The 24,418-nt window shown below is 38.8% G+C and overlaps 1 protein-coding gene across 1 annotated transcript in view; it reads left to right on the top strand.

Annotated features, from left to right (window-relative positions):
* Positions 1-550: 550 nt before the first annotated feature.
* TMEM245 (transmembrane protein 245) overlaps positions 551-24,418 on the top strand; it is a 76,242-nt gene continuing 52,374 nt past the window's right edge. Inside the window, exons 1-6 of the mRNA XM_053945321.1 lie at positions 551-1,192; positions 10,890-11,007; positions 12,154-12,255; positions 13,160-13,267; positions 18,207-18,431; positions 22,456-22,625. Of these exons, the coding sequence (XP_053801296.1) occupies positions 551-1,192; positions 10,890-11,007; positions 12,154-12,255; positions 13,160-13,267; positions 18,207-18,431; positions 22,456-22,625 (1,365 nt within the window). The remainder of the gene's footprint in view (positions 1,193-10,889; positions 11,008-12,153; positions 12,256-13,159; positions 13,268-18,206; positions 18,432-22,455; positions 22,626-24,418) is intronic.

Genomic DNA, 24,418 nt, shown 5'->3' with positions numbered 1-24,418 from the left:
TCCTTGTTAAACAACTTGTTGCCAGAACATGTTCATACGATACAAAATTCTCCAGCTAGTCTAACCAGTCTTGCTCTCCACCATGCAATGACACTGCAGGTCTCCGAATTCGCTCCGCTCCCCGAGACTAGAGCAGCAGCAGGGAGAGGGGAGTGTTCAGCGAAGCAGGACAGGGTTGTACTTCTGGGATAGGGATGAGGTTGCGCCGCAAGCTGCTGGGCTCTTCCACGCTCTAGCCTTTGGCCGCCTTCCTCAGCGGACGCCACGAAGGCGCTGGGCAGCCCGCGCTCGGCGGCTCAGGGCCGGGGCGCAGCCCCGCAGGTCCCGCCGGGCGGAGGGAGCGCGGCCGCCGCTCTCGCGGAGCAGAACTGCATTTCCCAGCTCCCTTCCCGGCAGGCACCGCCCCTTTCCCGCCGGGCTGGGCGCACGCCCGGAGCCGCGCGGCGGCGGCACTACAGCCCCAGGGCCCCTGCGCGCCCTCGGGCACGACCGCCTGGGCAGTCCCGGCCCCGCTCCGCGCCCGCCAGCGGCGGCCGTGCCCGCGCCCGCCATGGCTGACAGCGCAGAGCCCGCGGCTCCCGACGCCGGTCCCGCCGCGGCTCCGGACGCGGGTCCCGCCGCGGCCCCTCCGGGCTCGCCGGTGCGGGAGCGGAGGGCGGGCGGCTCCCCCGGCGCGGGCGCGGCCGCGGCCATGCCGCGGCTGCCGCTCAGCGGCCAGGGCGGGGCGGCGGGAATGTCGCTTCCGCGGCTGGAGAAGCCGATCAAGCAGGCCTTCTACAACACCGGGGCGTTGCTGTTTGCGGGGCTATGTTGCGGCGCCGCCGTCCTCGTGTACTTCATCCTGGAGGCGTTCCTGCGGCCGCTGCTCTGGGCCGTGCTCTGCGGAACCTTCCTGCACCCCTTCAAGACCTCGCTGACGGCGCTGGGGCGGCGCTGGCTGGGCCGCCTGCACCGCTCCCGCACGCCGGTGCTGCTGGCCGCCCTCCTCCTGCCCATCTGCTTCGCCAACTACGGCGTGGAGGCGCTGGGCGAGCAGGTGCTGCGGCGGCGGCGGCTCCTGCTGCTGCTGGGCGCCGGGGGACCGCTGCTCTACGGGCTCTACTGCCTGGGCAGCTCCCTGGGCGTGCAGGTGCTGCTGGCACAGGCCGCCCGCATCATCTGCCAGGGGCTCGACTACTTCAGCAGCCAGTGGGTGAGTGTGTGAGTGTCGGCGTTCCGCGGCCGTGCTTTAGGCATGCCCCGCTTCTGGAGATGCTGTTAAGTCAGAGGTGATTCAGGCGAGTTCTTGGGTAAACATCGAGGCTTATTGAAGTCTAAGGTGTGTGTTAAAGTGTTGCGAAATAGCAGCGCAGCTCCACAAGTGACCCGGGATGGGGGAAGGCATCTTAAGGTTTATTTCTCAGTGTACGGTGTAGGATTTTCTTTTTCTTCTTAGCCTATCAAACAGTGCAAACGCAATTTGAACGTTAGAAAGTAAAGCTGTTTAACTTACAAATGTTACTGATGGTAACAAATCCTGGGAGACTACTTTTCCCTGTGTTCTGTTGAGTGCATAGGATAGGTAGAACTTCAGGCAGAACTCTTTTAGACTTCGTTAGTTATAACTGAAAATACAAAAAGTGCTACGTATCAGAAGCAAATGGATATGTGAAAGATCAGATCAGTAAGTTCTACTTCTGTTAAATACTGGTGTACAACTGGCATGCTCAGATTTCTTAGTGTCAAAGACTTTTCAAAAGCGGCTCTCTTTTTTAAACAAACAAAGTATGCCCTTTCCCCAGGTAACAGTGCTCCTGAATGGACTGACAGAGGATATTTGGACAGACTACCTCTAGTGTGAATAGAATGGACAGGAGAATGTGTTTAGCTTCTTGAAAGTAAGCGCTGGAGGAAAATATTTTCTTGACTTTATTTGGTCCTGGAAGATGTCAGAGGACATGTGTTTCTAGTCTGTTTTGTCCTCAGAAGTATAATTAGGACTGAGTAGACAGAGATACATTCTCTCTTTATAAAGAGGCAAGATATTACCATGTTTACTTTCAGCTGAGTGGTAACAGAACTAAAGCATGGCCTGGTACTAGTGGGAAGCTTTGACTTGTTGCCTCACAATTTGCTTGGTAAGCTTAAGATTTTTTAAAGAACTTTGCACTGGCCTCTTTGTTTTATTTTTAACAAATCTATATTGCTGCACTAACTGATTTGGCTAAGTCCAGGCTTTTATTAAAGGTATACTTAATGCTGTGTAAATATAAGGGTACTGAAGGAAGCTGCACTTACTGAAGCTTATAGCTATGGCTGTAATGCACTGCTGGATGTCTGTCCCTCCTCAGTGCAACCTTGTTTAGCAGTCTCTGAGCCTTCTGGTTGGCGCTGGTGTTTCTGATTTAACACTTGTGTTCATTGAACTGTGGTAGGATATTAACTGCACAAAGCATAGTAAGCTCCCAGAACTCTTCAGACCTGAGTTTCTTGGGAAAATTTTGGGTTTGTGTCAAGGTAACTGATCACAGAGTTCCTTAAGCAAACCAGTTGCTTTCTAAGCAAGCTGTCTGTGTATCTTTCTGGGGCCTTATAGGAAAAAAAAATGTGGGCTTTCCTTTGTAAATAACTGCAACTCGGTCTGGCATAATCTGTACACTTTGCAGTGTTTTCTTAGTCCATATATTTTTTTTTTAATTTTGCAGTGCTTGATGTGTATTATCTCAGAGCTGTAGCAGGATAATTTAATTTTATCTGTGCTGCTGAGGAGCCCTGAGCTGCATCAGTTAATAGTGTCAGTTTTAACTTCAGTGAAGCACTTTAAAAGCCTTTTAATTGCCGTGTTATATTGCAGGACTCTGTTTTCATGCATATGTTCTGCTTGTTAGCTGCACAGGAATTTGGGATATTTTGAGTGTTCTTCTCTGGGCTCATGGTTCCTTCTGTATGCAGGATTGCCTTCTCCCTTTCTGAGTCCCTCTCCTGGACTAGAGAAGTGAGTGGATGCCTATCGTTAGAATTATGGGGATTTGGAATACTGATTTGTTATTCTCTAACTAAAGGTATTTTTATGGTATCTACTAGGCCATGATACTGAGACAGAAATTCTCCTCTTAAGTTCTAGAAAAAAAGAAGGTTCTTCAAATGCAGTACTTGCACGTGACAATGACATGGTAAGGTGTATCTTGGCACCAGTATGTTAAAGAGCTTTCCTGTCCTGCTGCCCTCAGATCTGGCAAAGCCATTCATGGCTTTGGTGAGTCAAGATTCAGAAGTGCCTGTGTTCCCATCTGTGGTTCTTAAGTCACACCTGCAGTTCAGGAATTGGGTACCTACATGACTGGATTGTTTGATAGCTGATTGCAAAACACTGCATTTGGAGAACAAGTTCAAGATCTTAGGCTAGTCTACAAGCATTGTGCTCCTACGGTCTCCTTTTCTTTCCCTGCAGGCTTTATAATCTTCAAAGAAGCTTGCTCAAAAAATGTAGCTGGCTGCTAGGCCTTAAATTAGAGGCTGGTTAAAAATTCCAGATGAGTTCATTGTTCTGACTCTAGCCTTTTCTTGGTTATTTGCAGAATTCTTATGCAGAGGGCCCTGCACAAGCAGCAGTTTCATATAATAGGGAAGGGGAATGTTTTCCTGTGTATTTTATTTCTTGGAAAGGATGGGATTTTGTCCCATAGAGGACTGAATATAGTCCTACACACTTCTGGGCTGCAGCAATTTTACTAGTTTTGCAGGAGCTATGCCTATGTCCAGTACTGTATCTAAAAACCAAATTCTTTTGCTTTGTGGCAGGAATTCAAACTACTTTAGGCTGATGTTTTACACTTAATATATATCCAATTCCAGCTATTCATTATATTTTCTTCTTTTTTTTAGAAGAAGAATTTGCATGCTCATATTTATTTGGGAAACAGTTTTGTAGATCCCAGCAGATGTAAAGAATTATACAGCTGCTCTATGTTGGCTCTGAGGTTCATCTTTGTAAATTAAATTTGATGCAATCATAATGAGCAGAATTCTCTGTAGTGAACTTGATTACAGGGCTGTCAAAATCTTTCTCTCTGGCCAGTCTTTCTTCTTTGCTTTGTCACAGGTAGTTGCAGGCTCACAACAGTGTAGTCACATGTGTGTCAGTGTATTTTTATATCTCTGACTGTATGAGGTACAACTTGTGTTGTTCTGGGGGTTTCTATGCCATTAGAGCACTTAATCAGTCTTATCCTCACCAAGGTGCTGGGTGGATCTGGAAATGCCATTGCCCACTATTGCTGTGACTGCTGTATTGGAATATTGTCAGAGTACCTGCTACCTGTTTTGGCTGGTGCTGTCTGCTCCACATCAGGGATTCTGTGAAAGACATCCACCAGGGAAACCTCTGTTTGTGTTGCACTAAATGTCACTCCCCCAGCAGCCTTTGCAGACTGAAATTCTCCAAGCATTCTTCCATGCTCTGAGGTGTTTGGCTTCCACAGTCCTATCGAATATCACCTGTAGGGGCAAAAAAACATCTGTGTTTTGTTGAATTCACCTGATGGGGCAGTTTCTCTTCTAATAAAGGAAAAGGCACACTTCTGATTTTTAGTGTGCGTACAATTTCTATTTCTTTGAGGATTTAGCATAGGTGGGCTTTTTTTTCCTTCCCTTTCTTAGAGCAGGCTTGCAGGTTTCTAAAACTTGCCCACCATAAAAAAGAAAAAAAAACCAAACCAAAACAAACACCTGAACAAGCTATTAAGTATTCTTTCTGCTGTTTATTATGGTATCCTGGCTTATAAATGATACAGCCAAATATTGCCTGTAAACACATCTTACCAAAACCACAGATTTTGGTATGTTTTCACAACTTTTCTTGGTAGAGCTAAACTGTGTAGAGACCACGTGTGGCCTGTTTAAAAACAAGATGGGTAGAGGCAGGGAAAGTCTGGGATGTTGATAGTGTTTTCTATAGCTGTTTTTCCCTTCCACACCCATCCTCAGTTTTGGAAGAGCCTGCAGTGAGGTACCTTTCTTGGAGAAGCTGAGGAGCTTGTTCTGATTTATATGCAGGAAGTACAGCCTCAAAGCTGGCAGTAGCCTAAAGCCTAATGATATATGCTACATAATATTAGCTGTTTACTGGTATTTATATATATTGGTTGAACAAATGATATTTCTTTTTCCAGCACCTCTGAAAGAAATTATCATTATGGAACTGTCCAGCAAAATTTTAACTGTGCTCTATATAATAAAAGAAGAAGGAATTGTGTATGTTGTGGAGCCATCTCTTGCAAAAGTGTTATCATAAAGTATGTCAGAGGAGTGGTGCTCTGTTTGCAGGGAAAGAATTTGATATGCTCTGGGAAACCTCTTTTTGCAAGAGAATCTTAATGCATTTGATTTCTGAATAGCATTTTTATTGCTAGTTTCTCATAAGTAGCTTTTATATTAGGACAGAAAAAGTGAACTAAAGGAGAAGTATTCTCAACATCCATTGCTTCAGTCTTCTGGATATCTTAGATGTTATGATTTTTTTCTTACAGTGTAGAAAATGTTGCAGGAAACATAGAAAATAATTTTCAGCCTATGTGTGGCAGTGTTGATTTTGATAGTCAGTTTCCCCCTGCCCCAGGGTTCTAGTTATAAGTTCATACCTTCATTCCTTCAAAAAGGGGTGATCTCACTAAACGCCATATTTCTGTTTCGGGTGGTTTAGTAGTCTGTGTTTTTTAATGCCAGAAATACCAGCATGGATATATGCCATGTTTGGGGGTTCTAGAAGAAACAGAGTGGGCACACAGTTCTCTAGTCCTTTGGACTTGGGACAAGGAATAACTTACTTGTGTCCACTTAGAACCTGCTTTAGATAAATGAAGGCTTCCTAAGTGAAGGGAGGAGGTGCTTGTCTTTGCTCTGAGGTGAAAAATAGTCTTACATGTGTGCTTAGTTGGAGTTTGGGTATTTTCTTATATGTTTCATAAGGGCTGTCTCTGTGCTAAAGGACAGGCACACTTACTCTGCACGTTATGGGATGTTTTGTGTGCTAGTGAAAATGCACTAAAGCTACCATAAATTAATTTTTGTTCTAGAAACTGGAGTCAAAATGACATCTTTATAATTTGTCATCTGCCTCCTTAATATCTTTTATGCAGTTTAGAAAACCATTTTCAAATGAACAGGCAGATAAAACACTGATTATTTTTTTTGAAGGCAAACACAGTTTGGCTTTTAGCAGTGCATTTAATGCATTGTGTTGCTTCATTTTTCAAGTCCAACGCTCTTCTGCTCAGCTTTTTTGGTAGGTTCATTTTCCTTTGTCAGCCTGCATCATCACTGAGGAGGGAGATGTAGAAATAGTCAACTGGTGTCATAAGATCACCTCTTTAATCCATCTTCACTCTGCAGCACTGTTTTAAAAGTTTGCAAAAGTGCTGTGTTAATGCTTGGTCAATGTTTTTAATGATTTTTTATTTTAAGAAAAACTAATTAAAATCTCTATTTCCAAATGAAAGTTTGGTTTTAAAATACTAAAGGGAACTGATGAGGTAGTTTGCCCCCTTTTTTTTTTTTTCCAAAATACAGAGACTGGAAAATAGAAAGCAATTTAAATTAGATCTGTAGATCCATCAAACAATTTTAAATTTAAAGCTCAGTTAAAATCCCCTAGACAAACCAAAACATAAACCAAACTCTGAAAAACCTTGCTCTATGATTTCCAAGTTGAAAGAGCAGCCAGGGGAAAGCATAATTTCAAAATGGCCAGGGGAGAGGGCAGAGCTACCATTAGAAAAGGAAGGAGTTCAGACTCAGTTTTGTAGGTGCTGACTTGTTAAAAACTGAAAAATTTTGGCAGGTTGGCAGGGCATATATCAAAAGAAGTAACTGTTGGTTCATCTTCTCAGTCTTCACTGTTGGGTTTACTTGTGGGGTGGTTCATAGAATCATGGAATATCTTGAGTTGGAAGGGACCCAGAAGGATCGCTGAAGTCTCACTCCTGGCCCTGCACAGGACCACCCCAAGAATCATTGCATGTGCCTGTCATTGAGTCAGGGATGGATGAATGAGTGATACATAGACTCTAGGTCTCCAGAAGGCTAATAATAATTTTGTTAGGAAACCCATTCTTTTTATACAAGGTTCTGATACAGGTGGACCTGATTGGTCATGTAATTAAAGCACGGTCACCATTGGCTAATTAAGAAACCACCCTTTGGTAAACATCTAATGAGAAGCAACTGTTCAAAACGCCAGCTGCAGAGCCTTAAGATAAGAATTGTTTTAATTCTTTTCTCTGAGCTTCTCACAGCTTTTCCCAGAACAATTCCTGGGAAAGTTTATCTGGCTGTCCATCTCTGACCAGTCTGTCACAACCATGTGTGCCTGGGAAGGCACATGAAGCAGGTGGGAAATGTGTTTGCTGCTGGATGTTGAGATGTTGGGGCAACATTCCAAGGAAGACTAAATCATTCCAACAGCTTTGCAGTGGGAAGCTCTTCTTGCTTATTGCACTTCTGAGATATGCTTCTGTTGCCCTGTTGTTGGTGCCTGCCATGCTTCTGTGAGCTTATTTTGCTATAACTGAATTACAGGTAGTTTTTTATGAGCTTAGGGATCTTGAGCTGGCTGGATGAATGTTGAAGCTGCTGTGTAGAAGAGGTGGGACTCTCTAGCGGGTAGTAGGAGATAATGAATTGCCACTTTCAGTAACAGTTACTGAATGCACTCATCTGCAAAACCTTCCCCATAGCCCTTAACTTGATGATAGGAAAAAGGGGAGGGAACCGTGTAAATAAAGAGTTTTACTCTCCAACATAAATCAGTATAAACATTGTCAAAAGTTGAGTAGTAGGAGTTTGTTCATGAAAAATGAGGTCAAAGCCAAAAGAGTGGCTCTGATTTTCAAATCCTTCAACTTCAATTTCTTCACCAGGAAGGAGAAACAAACTTTCAGTAATGTTGGTGATGGTTCATGCTGATATATCCCTGACTTCCCAGCACAGAAATTTCAAAGAAAAATTACTGAAGCAGCTGCTTGAGTTTAATGCAAAAGCTGCATCTTTCTATAGTGTAATTTTGTCTCTAGTTGGCAATTTAAAGAGAACTAAAGCCTTTCATAGTTGCCTTAGACATCTCTAAATCTGCCTCTTAAATTTACCACTTTAACACAGAAGTGGATGCTAAAATCCAAGAAGTTTCCCTGCAGTCTTAGCACTATTTATTCAGAAAAGTTGACAGTTTTACATGTCTAAAGGCAAAGCAACACTTAGTTCAGTTTGTGAGAGATGCTACAAAATGCAGAGGAGATATGAAAAATGAGGTCTTGGCTGTCTATTAAGATAGGCCAGAGAATGAAGAAGGGCAGCTTGCAGGATTAAACTGTCCCGAAGTTGCAATGTATGGAAGTTGTGCATGTCTGTAAATAGTAATTGTGATTGAGGAGTGATTTAAAATTGCAGAGTACGTGGTGAAAGTTAGGCATCTGTAACTGATTTCAGCTTGCTAAATAGTTGATGAGAGTTAACGCATTCTGCAAAATCTGAAGTGTATGTATTAGTTACCTGGTTAGCTTATAAATTAAACACTCTTATAAATTAAATTTATAGACATTTTGTCTTAGCATGGAATCTTATAAATTACAGTTTCAGTGCAATAATTGAAGTAGCTTAATTTTAGTGAAAGTAGGCAGTCTTTCATTCTTTGTTTCAATTATGTCAGTTTTTGAGAATGACATAAAATAGCAAAGAGGCTATTAATATTCTCTATGCTTTTCAAGCCAAAACCTTTGGAGACCATCCAGAAAAACGATGGGAAGGATTATGTAATGTGCTTTTAAAGGGTTAAGGAAAAAAAAAAAAAAGTATGCTGTTGCCAAATCAGTATGGTATGAAATCCTAATCCATGTCAAATTAAGTTAATTTGCCTTGTCAGTTGCTTTCAGCTATGTGCTGTTGGAAGTAGGCTACCCTAGTTCCCGTGCACTGGTTCTTGCAGTGTAGGGATGTGCTTGGCCTTAAGATTAACCAGTAAAGAGCTGATTATTCCATGGTGTCACTGAAATTAAATTTCTTGCCCCAGTCAGTTGACTACACGGTTCTTTTTACAGAGCTTCGGGAAGGTTATTATTTGATCTCTGAAACAGGGTGACTGCTTAATTTAAAAGTAAATTATTTCTATCTGTTCAGTAGAAGTGAAGACTTCTACTTGGATAATTTGCTAAGCTTTTAGGAATGATAACTGATTAATTATTTTTACTTCAAACACAAAAAAAAGTTATTAAATACCTAAACCCTATAACGTTCAGCTACATGCATGGATAAAAGCAGTGCAGTGTGTTTTGCTTTGTTGGCTGTTAAACATAGGCTTTTACCCTGTTAGCCTTCTACTTCTTTTTTAAACAGAAAATTTAAATTACTGAATGTATTGAGTCTCCTGTTTGTAATTTATCATTAAATTTAAAAGCTAAAGAGAAAATCAGCTTGGAACTGGAACATTTATCATACAAAGATGCTGTACGGCTGATGTTGGGGAGTAGGATAATATTTTTGTGATGCATTATCTATTGGAATTAGAGCTGTGCTGTGAAGTGCCTTATGAGTGAATTTATGTTTAAACCTATTGAAAGAGTGCTACTGTGCATTTCTGGTAAGAATTTTTGTTTGTGACTTTAGTCTTGATGTCTATGGGTTGTGTTAGTTTTAGACATTTATTTTGAGTCTGCACTTGGCCATAAGTATTATGGAACTCTGTTGATGCAAAACTAGAAATAAGTGAAAAGTTGGAGTGATCTGCTTAGATGAGAAGCATTAGTGTGCAAAGGGCAGGTATACCTTTGTTCAAATATCTTAAGTGATTTTAAATTACCTTGCATATGCAATCGTTCCCTCTGAAGTTATCAGGGACATCACTCACTGCTTGTCTGCTCAATTCAGTACAGCTAAGATTTCCTCTCCACCAATTAGATATGTGGCAGTAGTCGCACAAACCTGCTTTTCACAAGGACTCTTGTGTTTTCAGCATGAGTTGTACAGTGCAGAGTAGAGGTGAAAACTCCTCTGGTGTGTTCTTCCTAATTACTTGTTCTGTGTCACTGCCTGTGCGTTCTTCCTTCTTGTAGTGATGTCTGATTCAGCAAATGCTCTTAATAGCAATTCTGTTCGAACTTCTTTGGAATGTATGGATTTATAAGTGTAAATTTGAAGGGGTACTTAACTGGTAATGGATAGGGAATGTTCATTGAATTTGAGCCAGAAATATCTTTAGTTATTTATTTTAAGAATGAAACACTGGGTTTTAATTTTTATCGGTTTTTGTACTTCTTTTATTTCACATCCTCTCCTGAGTAGCAGCTTTTCACCTCCTGTTACCTCTTCCTGCTTCCTTCTTTCTTTTCAGCTCAAATTCATCATCTCAAGATTCTTAACTTCAAATCTATATTGCTGTTTATCTGATTAGTAGAGTAGTAGAAGGCAGTTAGAAACAGCAAACCCAAGTTGTCACTGATGTCTTCCTGTTCTTGTTTTTCTAAGTTAAAAAATGAAAAAATTACATATTCTATGAAGACGTCTGTTTTGTGAACCGGCACCACTGAGGAACAGCAGTTTTTGTTGTGCTTCCTAATGGCTTCTTTGGCTTAAGCTCCCTTTTGTCTCTTTGGACTGAAACACAGGAGCTGGCAAATTGCTCCATGCTGGAATATGTGCAGCATGCTGTGCTGACCAGCTCTGTCTCCCTGTGGCCACAGAGGTGCTGCTGATGAACTCATATAATTAATTGAAATGTGGGCTTTTAAAGACTTACAAGCTGACTTCAGTTCTCTGTCTCTTACAGTTATGGGTGTGTGCATGAGTTTACACAACATACATGAGTACAGTAAAGCTCTCTTTTGATGTATGTATACATACCTATATGTATCTTTTTCTTAAAGATATGGACATTGGTAGTTGGTTACCTGCTGATGGTTTCATTCAAGTGGAATATAAGCACTGAACGTTACTTAAAAGCAATCTCTGTTCCTGTCTGGATTATGCTGCTCTTTCACTTAGGTGAGTAACTTATTATTAATAAGTTATTATTCTGATAACTGAGAGTTCTGTAAACAAAGCTCCTCACTTGCTCTTCTACTAAATTCGTGAAATAGAGTCTTAGCTGAAATGCAAACTGTTTTGTCTGCATGTGTCCAGAAGGGAGCATTAGAGTAGGGAATGGGAAGGCATCAAAGATGCTGAGCAACATCTTCCACTCCTCATGCCTTTGTATTTCCCATGGTTTCCCCTTATTTGGTTCACAGACAATGTGAACTTCTTGACAATGAGGAAAGGCTGGGGTCATGTGAGGCTGGCTTTAGACATTCATTTGTGATATTTTATTGAAAGCCTGCCAGTAACCAAGGCTGAAGCTGCAAAATGCATTTAATAGTAGTAACAGAAGCAAAAAAAAAAAAAAAAAATTCTATTGGTAGTCAACAAGCATATCAGAATGGTATCAGCAGTATAAAATACACTTGCCAGGAATCTATATAATCTGTTTATACAAATATAAGATTATAGTAATCTTTTAGACTTATGTTACACATGTAATATAATAGATGATCACCTTATGTTCTCATATCAGAGTTTATGGTGGAAGAATTGTGCAGTTAATAGAAGACTACCGTGACAGAAGGTTTCACAGTGTACCTCATGATTTACTTTACTTTAGCAGCAGGCTTCAAGGGTTGTTCTGACCATGTGAGGATTCTCCCCTGAGGTTTAAGCTATATGTACTGACTTTGCATTTACTTAGATTTTGACAGTCTTGTATTTACTGGAAGTACAGGCTGAATAGGCAAAAATCCCATTCTGTGGAGATCTAGCCTAAATACACATTTTTGGGGGGAACATGACTTTTCTCTGATATCGAAAATGTTTTGATTTTGTGTGTATTTTCATGTGATTTTGAATGTTGTTTTCAAAATTGTTCTCTATGTCAACATTATGTAGCTGAAGTTATGAACTGTAACAACTTGGTTTGTTCATTGAGAAACTTGTTCATGTTTCTTTTCTGTTCTTCCTTTAATGCAGAAAGCCTGTTTGTTTTACAACTTCTTTGTTTTTTGGTTGATGTGCTGCCTTTCTTGATTTTGCTCAATGTAGGGTTTATTAATGATGTAATTTTTCTTGTAAAAAAAATCCCAACACTGTATCTTTCAGCTTCTGTGGCAGGTTCCTGGAGAATTCCTGTATTTCTGGTTATAGTTGTTCTGATGACAGTAGGCATGTTGCATGAACAGCAGAATGGGAAGGAGTCTTCTGGTAAGGAAAAGTCCCTGTTTCTTTTACTGTTGGAGGCAAAAATTCACTTAAGTCAAATGAAATAATATGGACTGTATCCCCATAAATTTAATACCATATGGATTGCAAGAATTTACTATAGGATGTGTAGTGTGTTTTGAAGAGGTTTACTCATGCTGAAGTGAATCTTGGATTCTTTACAGAATGATTGCTGTGGACTGATGTTTCTTTTCCGTGGTAAAGTAGCAACTCATTATTAAGCCAAATTCCTTGAGTTTAAGGATTTCAATATGCAATTTCAGGCATGAAGGTAGACCAGGATGTTTGAAATCAGAGGCTAATTTTGAAAGAAATGAGCAATATGGGTTTAGTAGCTCCTAAAATACTGAGTATGAGAGAAACCAAGACAACTTCATCCAGCAAGTTTCCAATATCCAGTCGTTTGTTTTTAAAATAGTTTCTTAAAAATATGTTTTGTGTTTATATTTTGAGAAGAATAGGTTTTTTTCCTGTTACAAGTCAATTTAGAAAAACGTAAAGGCATCATAAATTCCTGATGAAGGAAACCTTTTTCCTGTCTGGCTGTTTTAGTTGGTTAGTAAAATTGATTAACTGGTATACACATTTTTATAATAATCATACTGTCAGCAGCTGTGAATGTCTTGGTTGGTAGCAGTTCATTATCAAGAAAAGCACTAAGCAAATAACTGTTTGTGAGTTTTGGCTGCAGATGTGTTGTAATACTAAAATTAATAGCACTCATTCCTGTTTGATCATATTGACTACATATAATACGTACTAAACACTAACAGCATCTATCCATATAATTGCTGCTACCTGACAGCTCCAGTGGATATCTAACACAAAACAAAACATTTTAAGGCTTAAGCTTTTTGTTACTTACATGCATGTATATATTTTACAGGGGCGGAGCTTCCTGGTCAGATGATTTCCATTGCTGCTTCAACAATTGCCATGGCAATTTCAATGACAGAAGATGAGTCCAATAATGAACATTCCTCCCAACCCTCAGGTGACTGAATACTCTGTAAGAAACATTTGAATTTGCTCTAAAGGCATGAATATGGATGGAATTCAGATAAAATTTCAAAATAGTTCATAACCTCTTCATTTTGTCCAAAGAGTGTCCAAATCGTGAATCAGACTTATCTGTTTTTAAAAAATGTCAAGAAGATGCTAGTATAAAAGCTGTCTAGCAGAGGATATTTTATGTGGTGTTGAAGACCTGACTAGAAGGATTTATTACTGTTTTGTGGTTTTTTTAGAATGAAGGTGTGATTTTTTTTTTTTCCTGTTCGTCATTGTTAATTATCTTAATTTTTCTAGCCTTTTGATTTGTTGGCAGTTACATGTTATATAGCTGGATTTCTGGACCAGGTACAGACGGACTGGAGGAATTTTTGTGTACATTACAGTGAGAAAAAACCACACCGCTTAAAATATGGTATGCTCAAAGTCCTTCATATATGAGTTTACTTGACTTTGTGGCTTGAGTCACATGATACTTTCACTTATTATAAGACAATCAGCTTAAAAGAGTTCAGATAAAATATTTAGATATCCAGCACTGATTTTGAACTTTACCATCTTTTTTTTTGGGTAGGTCTTTGATGAAATGTGATACTAGAAAATTAAGCTATTACTGAGATCTCTGGAAATTGAAAAGTTTCATCCATTTCCTGCAAACCAAACGAAGCACATCATTCAACTTGACAGAATGTGAACTTCCAAAACTTAATTTTTAAATCTAAAAACAGCACCTTTAGACAGCTTACTCTTAGCTTTTTTTTTACATTTTATATGACTATCATCAATATAAACATAGAAACCTATGGAATTATATCCTGAAATTTGAAATCAGAGCATTATGGTGACAGTTCTCCTGTATTTCTGTGTTCAATCTTTAATTTTGGAATTTAGAAAATTTTTTTTTAGCTGAATTTTGAAATCTAGAAAAGTAACAGATGCCCACAAATGGGCTATGTAAGTGTTTGTGTTCTTTCATTGCTATTTTTTTTAATTTACCAGTTCTTATTTTTTCACTTCTTTAAGACAGTTGTCTTTCTGTTTTCAAGAAGAGATAACTACAGCAGTTTTTCAAAGGTGTCTTTTATATTTTTTTGACTTCCCTTGAAACAGCTAACCAGATGAGGGTTTTTTTTTCTTATGAATTATGTTGTTTTCCTTCACAGGGAAAAAAAAAACCCATGGAGTTTTCTTTTAACTCCTAACAACAGTTAAAATAATATTCGCAGCAATCTGGTAAAAATTAGTATTCTGTTCTGTGATATATTAATCACAATTTTGCCCATCTTTGGTTTGGATATTTTGTAAATGATGATGAAACATTATTCTTATACAGCAAAAAGTTTTACCTATAGGCTTAAGAACTCACAGCTTTTTTGGTTTTCCTGACACTATTAAATCCATTACAGAACAACTAGGCTTAAAATTGTTTATTAAAAGACCATGAGGGAGTATAAGCTTTGTTGTTGTTGATTTTATATTTTTTTCTGAACACTCAAGGTTTTCCGTATTTTATTGTTGCATACTGGTATTTAGTGCTGGGAGTGAGGAGTTAATTGGTACCGGTTTGTGTGATCTAAGTGGTCCCTCCTGGTCTTCCAAGAGTTTCTGGTGTATACAGCAAAGAAGTAGTCTGCAATTTCTGAAGCAGATACTACTGCAGTATCTGCAGACAAGATTCTATTGTCTTGTTGGCTTTAAATATGATAGATACTAAAATTCTTAAATGAAGTCATGCCTCCCAGGTTCCCTTTTGCCCTCACTTCTTTTTTTTTTTCTTTGAAAAAAAGCATGAGAAATATTTTTCATGTGAAATTACAGAAAGATGTGGTCCTTCTTGAAGGAGTACCTTCATTCTGATGTTCTGTGGACTTCTTCATTAATAGTAATAAAATTACTGTTTTCCTATCTTATGCCCTGCATAGAAATACAGACACCTCTCTTTATGTTACTGTTTATTTGTCTTCTTCCTGGGGAGGAGAATAATTCAAAATTCTGTGACAGCAAGAAATTGATGTGACAGAGAACATACCATGTAATGAAAAGAACAGGTCTTAATAAGACAGCCTATGAAATTTGCTCTTTTTTTTTTGTTTGTTTTTCAAAGAAGTACCATTCATTCTGATTTAGCTAGAATTTTTTCCTAAGTATTGTGCTAGCTGTTTAGACTGTCATACTTCCATTAGTTGGAAGATAGAAAGGTGTTTTTCAGATTTCATTTCTCAAAATATCATGAAGCACACTAAATGGGATTTTACAAAAACAGAAGTTACTCAAAATCACTGTACTGACAGTTTTTTTTTTTCTGTTTGTATTGACAAGGCACTCATACCTTGGTTTGCAGAGCATATCTTGCCAGCAGAAGGTGACTTTTTTCATTTGCAATTTTGGTTCTTTTCTGGGTGGATCAGCTTTGTGTACTGGTTTATGAGAGTCATCTAAATGGCAATTCTGATGCAGGCCTGTGTTTGTCATGAGGAGAATACTGGGTCATGGGGAGTGACAATTTAATTTTGCTAAAAGTGCTGGAGAACTGCATTCTGAAAAAGCTTTCTTGCCTTGGGATCCCCTAGAACTTTTTCTTTTCCTCTTTCTTTCTTTTCCTTTTTTACTCCCTCATATCTTGCCCCTTTTTTTTGTATTCTGTGTACAGTCAACTTACAGGGAAACTGTAAGAAATAAGACTGTTAAATTGTTACTGCTTTTAACATTACTGTTGCTGTTATTTAATTAAATCATTCTTCATTCCAAAAATATGTGAATCAAATCTTTCATTACTAAAAGAAGGAAGGTTCTTTTTTTTCCTAAAGGTGACTCTGCTCAGGAGTTTTTGGGCAAAAAATACTGTATAACTTCAATTTTAGGCATAGACTTCAGCTAATTATTCTGTTTTTGCTTTTAGTGCTTCCTTTTATTTGATAAATATTTGAGTTTCTGCTTGTTGTATTATTACTTCTTATGTTGATTATATTAATTTTGGAGCAGAACAGTAAGAAGTGTTGAATAAATTGAAGGGGAAAATTCTTTATGATGGGTATACTGCTTTCAAATTTGTGTTCCTTTAGTGCATCATTTGTTTCTTTTGGTACTCTTCTGCTTTATTACATATAGGCTGAGAAGTACAGGGGAATCATAGACCTTCTTCTATATGACAAAAATACTTTGTCTTTTTATGAAAATTTCTGTTTACAGGCGAATTTTTCTCTACCCTTACGAAAAGTTGTTTGTAGTTTCTATAGTAGGGCTGGCCATCATGCCATGGAGATATGCACTGATTTGCCAAGAACCTTCCCACCTGAAGCTTGTGCTGTGATTATCTGCTTGCAGAATTCCTTCTTTGAGGTTGCATGCCATAGTTCCTTCATGAATATTCTGAAGTTCCACCAAATACATAACCAGTAACCATTTGATGTTTCTGTCATCATCTCAGTGTCAGTCCCAGCTGGCTGAATCAGTCGATTTGCATTGTTGTCTTGGTGTGGTGGGGATGTCTTCATAAGCTGTTAAAGTAGTTCCACTTACCTAGAATACCAGGGCAGATTTCTGCAAGAAAAGAGAAGTGTTCATCTGCTCTGTGAGGGTATACTTTGTTACTTACTCTTACTGTATGACAAATGAATCTTGCCTTTTGGAACATTTTTAGCTGTCGTGCTTTGGGCTAGAAATGGCTTTAGTGACACACTGCAGCTAAAAATGTGTGTGTGGAACACGAGTAGCTTGACTGCTGAACATGTAGTATTTTGTAGTACAGTTTTTATGCAGTTTTTCTTCATGGGAGAAGAAGTGTCTGTGACGCAAGTCCAGTGAAAGAGTTGTGTTCATCGTTTACCAGCTGTGTGGTATGTACCAGCATATTAAATAGCGTTTTACACTTCAGCATGGTGTAACTTTTCAGGTTTTTCTGTGTGTGCATTCCTGCACTATGGCTGCAGACTTCCCTCAGGTAGTGATGTGTGGGAAATGCATGCATTTGGACAACAGCACAGAGCCTCAGTAAAAGTTAATACTTCTGTGTTCTCAGGGAGAGATTTCATGTAGAGTGGCTGAAGATGGATTTGGTGTCATCCAGCAACTGAAAGATTAAATAAATAAATAGCCATGTTCTGCATCCAAGAATTTTAATTTCAGCATAGTATTTTTGCATGAAAAGACTATTGTTTATATATAGGGTCTTTAACGCATCAGTTTTCATTTTTGAATTTAATTTTTTGTTTGCTAACTTATTAGTGAGAGACTGACAAAATTTGTTATCCGCTAACTTGTGCTTGATATTACTAATATTCGTTACACAGAGCAAGGAATTTAGGATGATAGTGTGAGTGCTGCTATGTTTGTGTTGTGAGTGATCTGGAAAAGTAGTAGTGAGACAGTTGTAAGATACAGGTTTTCAGTGTATACTCTGTATTGTTTGTTCTGTTTAAATGTATTTTGAGCAAATCTAAGTTTGCTTTTTTGAGTACTTGAAGTAAAGGGAAGTGAAAGATTTATTTTAAGATTCCAGATTTCTTCTAGAAGTTAATTATATTTTGTGGTTTTCATGGTTTTATGGTTCTTTGATAAAACATAATTGGCTTGTAATTTACCTGCAGTGACAGGAGCCCTCTTAGAGGCTGTAACAACTTTTCATCTCTCCTCCTCTCAGCACTGTTTGGCATGGTGATGTAGGATGTAAGAGAGTTTACCCAGCCTAAAGAGTTCTAGCTCTTCAGAATGCAGATCAGTGCCAAGGCTGTCTCAGTCTTTCAGAGAAATTAAAAAACCAACCCCAAAACAAACAACAAAAACACAGCCTTCTGCTGCTGTCCCTTCCTTCACCCCCACCTTCCAAAAAAAAGAAGAGGCAATTTGGGAATAAGGAGCATATTCTGTTTTATGGTGAATATTAATGTGATAATTTCCACTTTGTTTGCATGTGTTTCTTTTAGGATCAACAGCAGAAGATGATCAGCCTCCACCTCCACGAGCTTCATCATCTTTCAGCACCTCCTCTTCATCATCTTCTGGGAACAGACAAAGAACTGAGATTGGATCTTTTCTTAGAAAAAAGAAAACTAGTGATATTTACTTTGTTACTCTTGTGTGGGCCATTGTCATTGTTCAGATCTGGCTAAATTTCTGGATTGTGCAACTATTGCCAGTGCCATTTGCAGGTAATAATCCAATTACTAGAAATGTTTGGCATCATGTTAAATAAAACAGGAGGAAAGGCTTGTAGACTTTTAGGAGTTTTAAATTAAAACTCTTTCAGGATTTGTTATGACAAGATGAACTGTAGCTTCAAAAAGGAGGATTGATGTGCCCTGTCTATTACCATGTAATGGACAACTCTTAAATTGCTTTGTCCATTGACTATTGTAGTTACCTGAAGTAATGTAATGCCATACCTTACATAGTAAGAATACTTCTGGTTTAGACCAGTTAATTTTTCTTCCTCCTGATGTCAATTCTTTAATATTTTTGCACCTATAAATGAAGAATATTTTAGCTGTTATTCAATAGTGAAGTAGAGCTCATGTTAACTTTTAATTTCTGTAAAAAATGGGTTGCTAGGCACTGTGGACGAGTCACAAGATAAATTTAGTTCCAATTTTAGGTCTGAGGTTAATTAGATTTGTTGCTTCACATCTATATGCATCTGTTCTCCTATATATCAGGCAGGAATTGGAGTAGTTACCATAGCTATCAAAAGATATTATTTTAAAACTGGATTCCACTTTTTCCTCTACTCTTTTGGGGGAATGCAAAGGGAAAATGGGAATTCTAGGAGTATGTGTGAGTTACTATGAATTGGAAGGCATTTCTTCCCATTCCCCTACTGTAAACATTGTTTCCTAGTTTGCTTGGATTTTCTCTAAACTCCAGTTAAAATGCTAGGTTTTAGCATTTTAAAATGCATTTAACACTTGAATGTATCTATTTTTCTTTTTTACTAAGCGTTGTGGGTTGGCCCCAGCTAGTGGTCAAATAACCTCAAAACCAATCATTCTTCCAGTGTTTTAACGTGGACTTGTCTGCATTCCCTTTAGGGAGATATGGGCTCGGGATTTCCCTTATCCCTGGGCCACAGTCCCTTCAAGAGGTGTACCTGCTCCAGCATGCTTCCTCTGTAGGCCATGGTCCCTCTGAGTGGTGTGTCTGCTCCACTGCAGAGCACTTCTGCTTCCCTGGCCTTTTCATTACCTCTCTTCATCCCTCTGTTCCTTTTTCCTCTCTAGTCACTTTTTCGGTGTTCCTTCTTCTCCCTGCCCAGGGATTTCTGCCTTTCCTTAGATACATTTCCACTGAAGCAGCACACCCAGGCCTGATGGGCTCAGCTTTGCCCAGTGATGGATCTGTTGTGAAGCCACCTGGAGCTGTGTCTGGGACAAGGCACCCCCTGGTCTCTTCCCATGGTGGCCACCTCAGAGGCCACCCTGCTACCAAAGTCTTGAGGTCTGTGCACAGTACACAAAGCTACTGTAAACCATCTGGAAATTGTGACTTGGGGTCACACTTAGCTATTTGAAGGGCTGTGAACTCTGAGGCATGGAGAAAGGAACAGCTGCACCTTTGGCTGTGGCACTCTAGCAGCAGCAAAGGGTAATGTGATGGCAAGACATATAAATAGCTGAATGAAGGGTAAGAGCAGAGAGGGGTTTGACCTTTGTTTCATTCCAGTATAGTTACTACAGAAGGAACTTCCCAGTTTTGGTGTCTGGGTGTCATGGGAGATGGCAATCACGAGTGAAAAAGGAATTAGAAAATACATTTTAGACTTATTAGAAGCAGACCTTACGTGACTAGTTTACTGAAAAGTCAAGGAGTAACTTAACCACTGTTCAGAAACATTTACATGTGAGGAAGAAGGGAAGCAGCAGTTCTGCAGTTAGACATAAGTTAATGGTTTAAGCTTGAGCCACACAAGTCTAGATTAAACTACACATCTAAATGAGACAGAATACTGCTCCTGACAGTCATTAGGTCTAAAATAACTACCCAAGCAATAAACTCAAGTCAAAAGAGAAATTACTTTTGGGAATATTTGTGACTTGTTGCCTTAGCAGTGACACTGGGCATGACGTGCTTTTTCGTGGCATAGAACTGAATCATCAGAAAAATATTACACATAGGCAGTATAATGATGAACAGAGCTAAACTTAGAACAGTGGTTTATTTTAAGTGTCAGAAGGTGAGTGATGATAATCTGCATGGCTAAGAGGGAGGTAATAGTAAAAATACTAGGAAAATAGGAAGGCTAATAAAGCAAGTTTCCTTGTAATGGTTCAAGTTTAGAGACTAATAATAAATTGAGATACTTCTGAGACATTAAAGAGGATGCTTCTAGTATGTAAAAAACCCCCCAAACCCTCCACAAAACCTTAAACAAGAAAGGTGTTAATTTTATGAGAGTTCCTTATATTAGTAAAGTGGACTCATACAATGTAGCATTTAGATTATTAGAAACATCTTGGTGCCATTTACATTTTTCCTTGCATGTATTTATATTTCAGTTGGAATGAAATGGTCTTTTAAAACTGCTTAGTGTAGAGGGTGGGAAAATGATACCATAATTATACCATAAAATGAAAAGGTGAAAGAACTGCTATGAATTGAAAAGCTAAGCAATGAATCACATTGTGGAATACTTGCAGCATTTTACTGAGTGATGTGAGCCTGGAAATCCTGGTATTGTCTCTTTAAGATCTTTCGTTTGCTTCCTTGCTTGTTCTGTTGTATCCTTTTTCTTAAATAGTTTTCAGGTAATTTTCTGCTTCCTGCAGATGTTTGGAACTTGTTATTATGCAGACTTTTTCTTGTTTTGCTCACTGCTTTCTAATAACAGTTGTTTAGATTTTCCTCTCTTGTCTCTTTTTAACTTAATATGATTACAGCTGTTTGATTGACTGTAGCACCTCCTTTGCAATGAGTGAACAGTCATTTATTTTAGAATATACTGTGTAAACACTTGTTCTTAAATAACAGTGGAAGATTAGAATGCCATTTCAGGATTTTTTTCACCTTGTAAAATGCAAGCCTGCCTGGCTTTGCTGAGCAGCAGTTTGTGTTGTGACCATGAGCTGCATTTCATCATACAGAAACTTCAGCCTTTAAGTTCAGTGCTGGCACTTGCACTGTATTTTCTCTTTTTTTGTATCTTTGCCACTCATTTTATTGGAGAAATTATTGGATTATTCTGTTTCTTCAAGAGAATAAATCCCATATTTGCCACGTGGTGGTGCCAAAGGATAAGTAAACTAAACCTCAGCACGTTTTTGCGCTGGCTCTCCAAAACAAGAGCAAGAACATAAACTATTACACGTGTGGCTTGCAGAGAATAAGCTCTTGTGGCTCTTGGATAAATGCCCTGTAGGCAGTAAAAGTTAACCTTTTTGGCTGTGTATGCCATTTTACACGTCTCCAAGTAGAAACATGATGTGAATTTTTGATGATGAAGTGATGTACTGCCAACTGTTGTGGAGCTCATGTATGGCAGTAAGTAATGAACCAGGTTTGGAGAATAGTCACAGAAAAAAAAAAAAAAAAAAATTAAAATTTAAGTTACTTGTGGTGATAGAAAGTTCAGTGTCCTGTGTTGCCAAGATAAAATGCTAATCACAAATAGCTTTTTTTTAAGGTTTAAAAGAAAAAATCTTATCAGTAATATTTCAAAAGAAGATTTAAATGGATGCTTCTTTACTGTGAAATTTGGCATGATGTGGTGTCAGTTATTGAAGGAAAGATACACTTTAACAACGTAGAAGGCCTAAAGCTTAAGAATTTTGGCTGAAAATTTTCTTTTATGTGTAAAGTGCTCTTAAGTTCTGATTGTGGTACTTTATGTGGAGCCATTTGGCATGGTGTGTGTGTGTGGATATGGAAGAAATCCACTGTATTGGAATCATGGAGTGGCACCTTCTTATCCCAGGCCTTGATCAGTCTAAGCTGCATTATTGGGTAGTGTGCAGTCACTTTTCTTGTGCTGTCATCTAAGTTCCATGTGGATAAGCACAGCTGCAAAGCCAGTGAGGAGATTAGTACTAAAAACACTGGCAAATTCCAGAAGTTTTTAATGGGAAATGAAACTCAAGAGTCTTTTCCTTTCTTTTTCATCAGTCTTCCAGAATAGAATAGATACGTAGTCTTTTGGTGTTCCTCTGAAATCTCTGATACTAAATTTCCTTCTTGTGGTTACAGTTTGGGCACTTAAAAAATCCGTGGTTCATTTTGGAGTTTTGAACTTCATGGCAAACCACTGCAAAAGTTGGTGGCAACTGGTTGAAAATTTTGTGAAGGAACGCCAGGAAGCTCTTGCTCCACGGCCCATCAGAGGACTTGGAAGTGTTATGCTAAAGCTTGACAGTAAGGTATTTCTACTTACTTCCTTAAGCAACTTGAAAGTTTGTTTTATTCTCTGTTCACCATATTCTGAGGTGCTTTAATTCTAAAATAAATGTCTGTCACTAATGGATATGTCTTTCATGTAAAACTGTATTTGTTTTATGGTGTATTTTAAATTATGTCTCTTCTATCACTATTCACACTTAAGTGCACATTTAAATTTGTTAAATGGTTGCATGCAGACCTTTACAGAAGTCACTTTTAAAATGTTGAATCACCTTCATAAGATTCCTTATCTGAGTAAGGCAAAGTTCTCTTAATCCTACCTGCTTACAAAGATTTTGAATTTAAACCTAATGAGCTTTAGTCTGAGGGATAAGATGTTGCTACTTCTTATGTGAAAATTTAATTAAAAAGCAGACCATTGTGTTTGGTAAGTAGGGCCCAAGTCAGTTCAGATGTATTTGTCTGTACGGTGTGGAAGGAAAATTGTTGCACTCAGTAGTATGGTGGTACAGAAATGAGTCTTCCCTCTGTAAGTGAAGAAATATGTGGGATAAAGTATTTGGGAAATGCCATAGAATAAGGCTTCTGTGTACCCCTTCCTTCTTCCCCATGCAAAATATGCCTACATTTGCATTGCAAATTGCATAGTTGGAAAGCTCCAGAAAATTTATAGTTTCTTTCATTAAGAATTTTAAGTTTTCACGTAAACAGATAGATGGATTCTTTTGTTTGTATAGCTATGGCACTGTGTAAGAATGTGCTTTCTGTAACTGTGTTGTTGAAGTATTCTCTACTCTGGAAATAGCCTTTATCTTAGGACTTCTATAACTGAAGAGCTGAGCCCTGTAAGTACATTTGTCAGAGCATCTGTACCTTGGCAGATTGGTCTCACAGTTTATAGCTCTGAATTCCTACAGGAGAGGGAGGAACTTAAGCCTGGATCTAATGGGTGAGTGGATGACAAAAGGTCAACAAAAGTATTAAAATAGCTGTAGGAAAAAAGTGATGATTTCACAGGGTTCATTGAGGAAGAATTTGAAAAAAGAAAAGCCTTTCAAAATACAGCTATAAACCCAATAAAGTGGTTTTCCAAAGGTAGTGAAAATTACTAACATGGGGATAAAAGCTAACATGATACAAAGCTTTTCATAAAAAGATTTTGTTCTGTAAGTAAGAAGCCACTCTAGACACAATGTTTAATGTATTGTTGTTTTATGAGTTGTCAAGTTTGGTATCCTTGTATTGTATAACTGTATGATACAGTATCCTTCATAATTCCAGCAAGTCTTTTCTCCTTAAAGAAGGTAGGGCTTTAATATGCAGCAGAACCTCTCGCTCTTCAGCTTAAATGTACTTAAGGTCAGTTTATTTACATGTTGTTTTTGTCTAAGCAGGAGAACAGTGTTGACCAACTCATTTCCCCATCTCCCTTCACACCTCCATTTTTTAGATGACAGCTGTATTCCTCCTGAGTGTGTGCTCTGTGTATTAAAGCAGTTTAGCTTTCCCAGACATTACAAGAAAGGCACTTGATAATCTGCATGATTCTGTTGTCCTCATTTGTGCCTATTCTAATTCTGTTTCAGCCAGCATTTATCATGGGTGGCTGGGATTATGTGTAGTCTTCCAGTGCTTACCACACTAATACTTCCCCATATCTTTTAAGTTCTACTGGCTGTGCTTATTCTGTATATTGTAGGATGATGGATGCACGATATCTCAGAATTTGGGAAGCAATGCCACAGGCTATTGGCAGTTACATTTTTTGTAGGGACAGGGAAACAAGAGGAACGAAAATTACATCATTGCAAGA

Source organism: Vidua chalybeata, chromosome 1 (assembly GCF_026979565.1).
Source record: "Vidua chalybeata isolate OUT-0048 chromosome 1, bVidCha1 merged haplotype, whole genome shotgun sequence".
In the NCBI taxonomy this organism is placed as follows: Eukaryota; Metazoa; Chordata; class Aves; order Passeriformes; family Viduidae; genus Vidua; species Vidua chalybeata.
The sequence above is the reverse complement of the archived record's forward strand: the minus strand, read 5'-3'. Positions and strand labels throughout refer to the sequence as shown.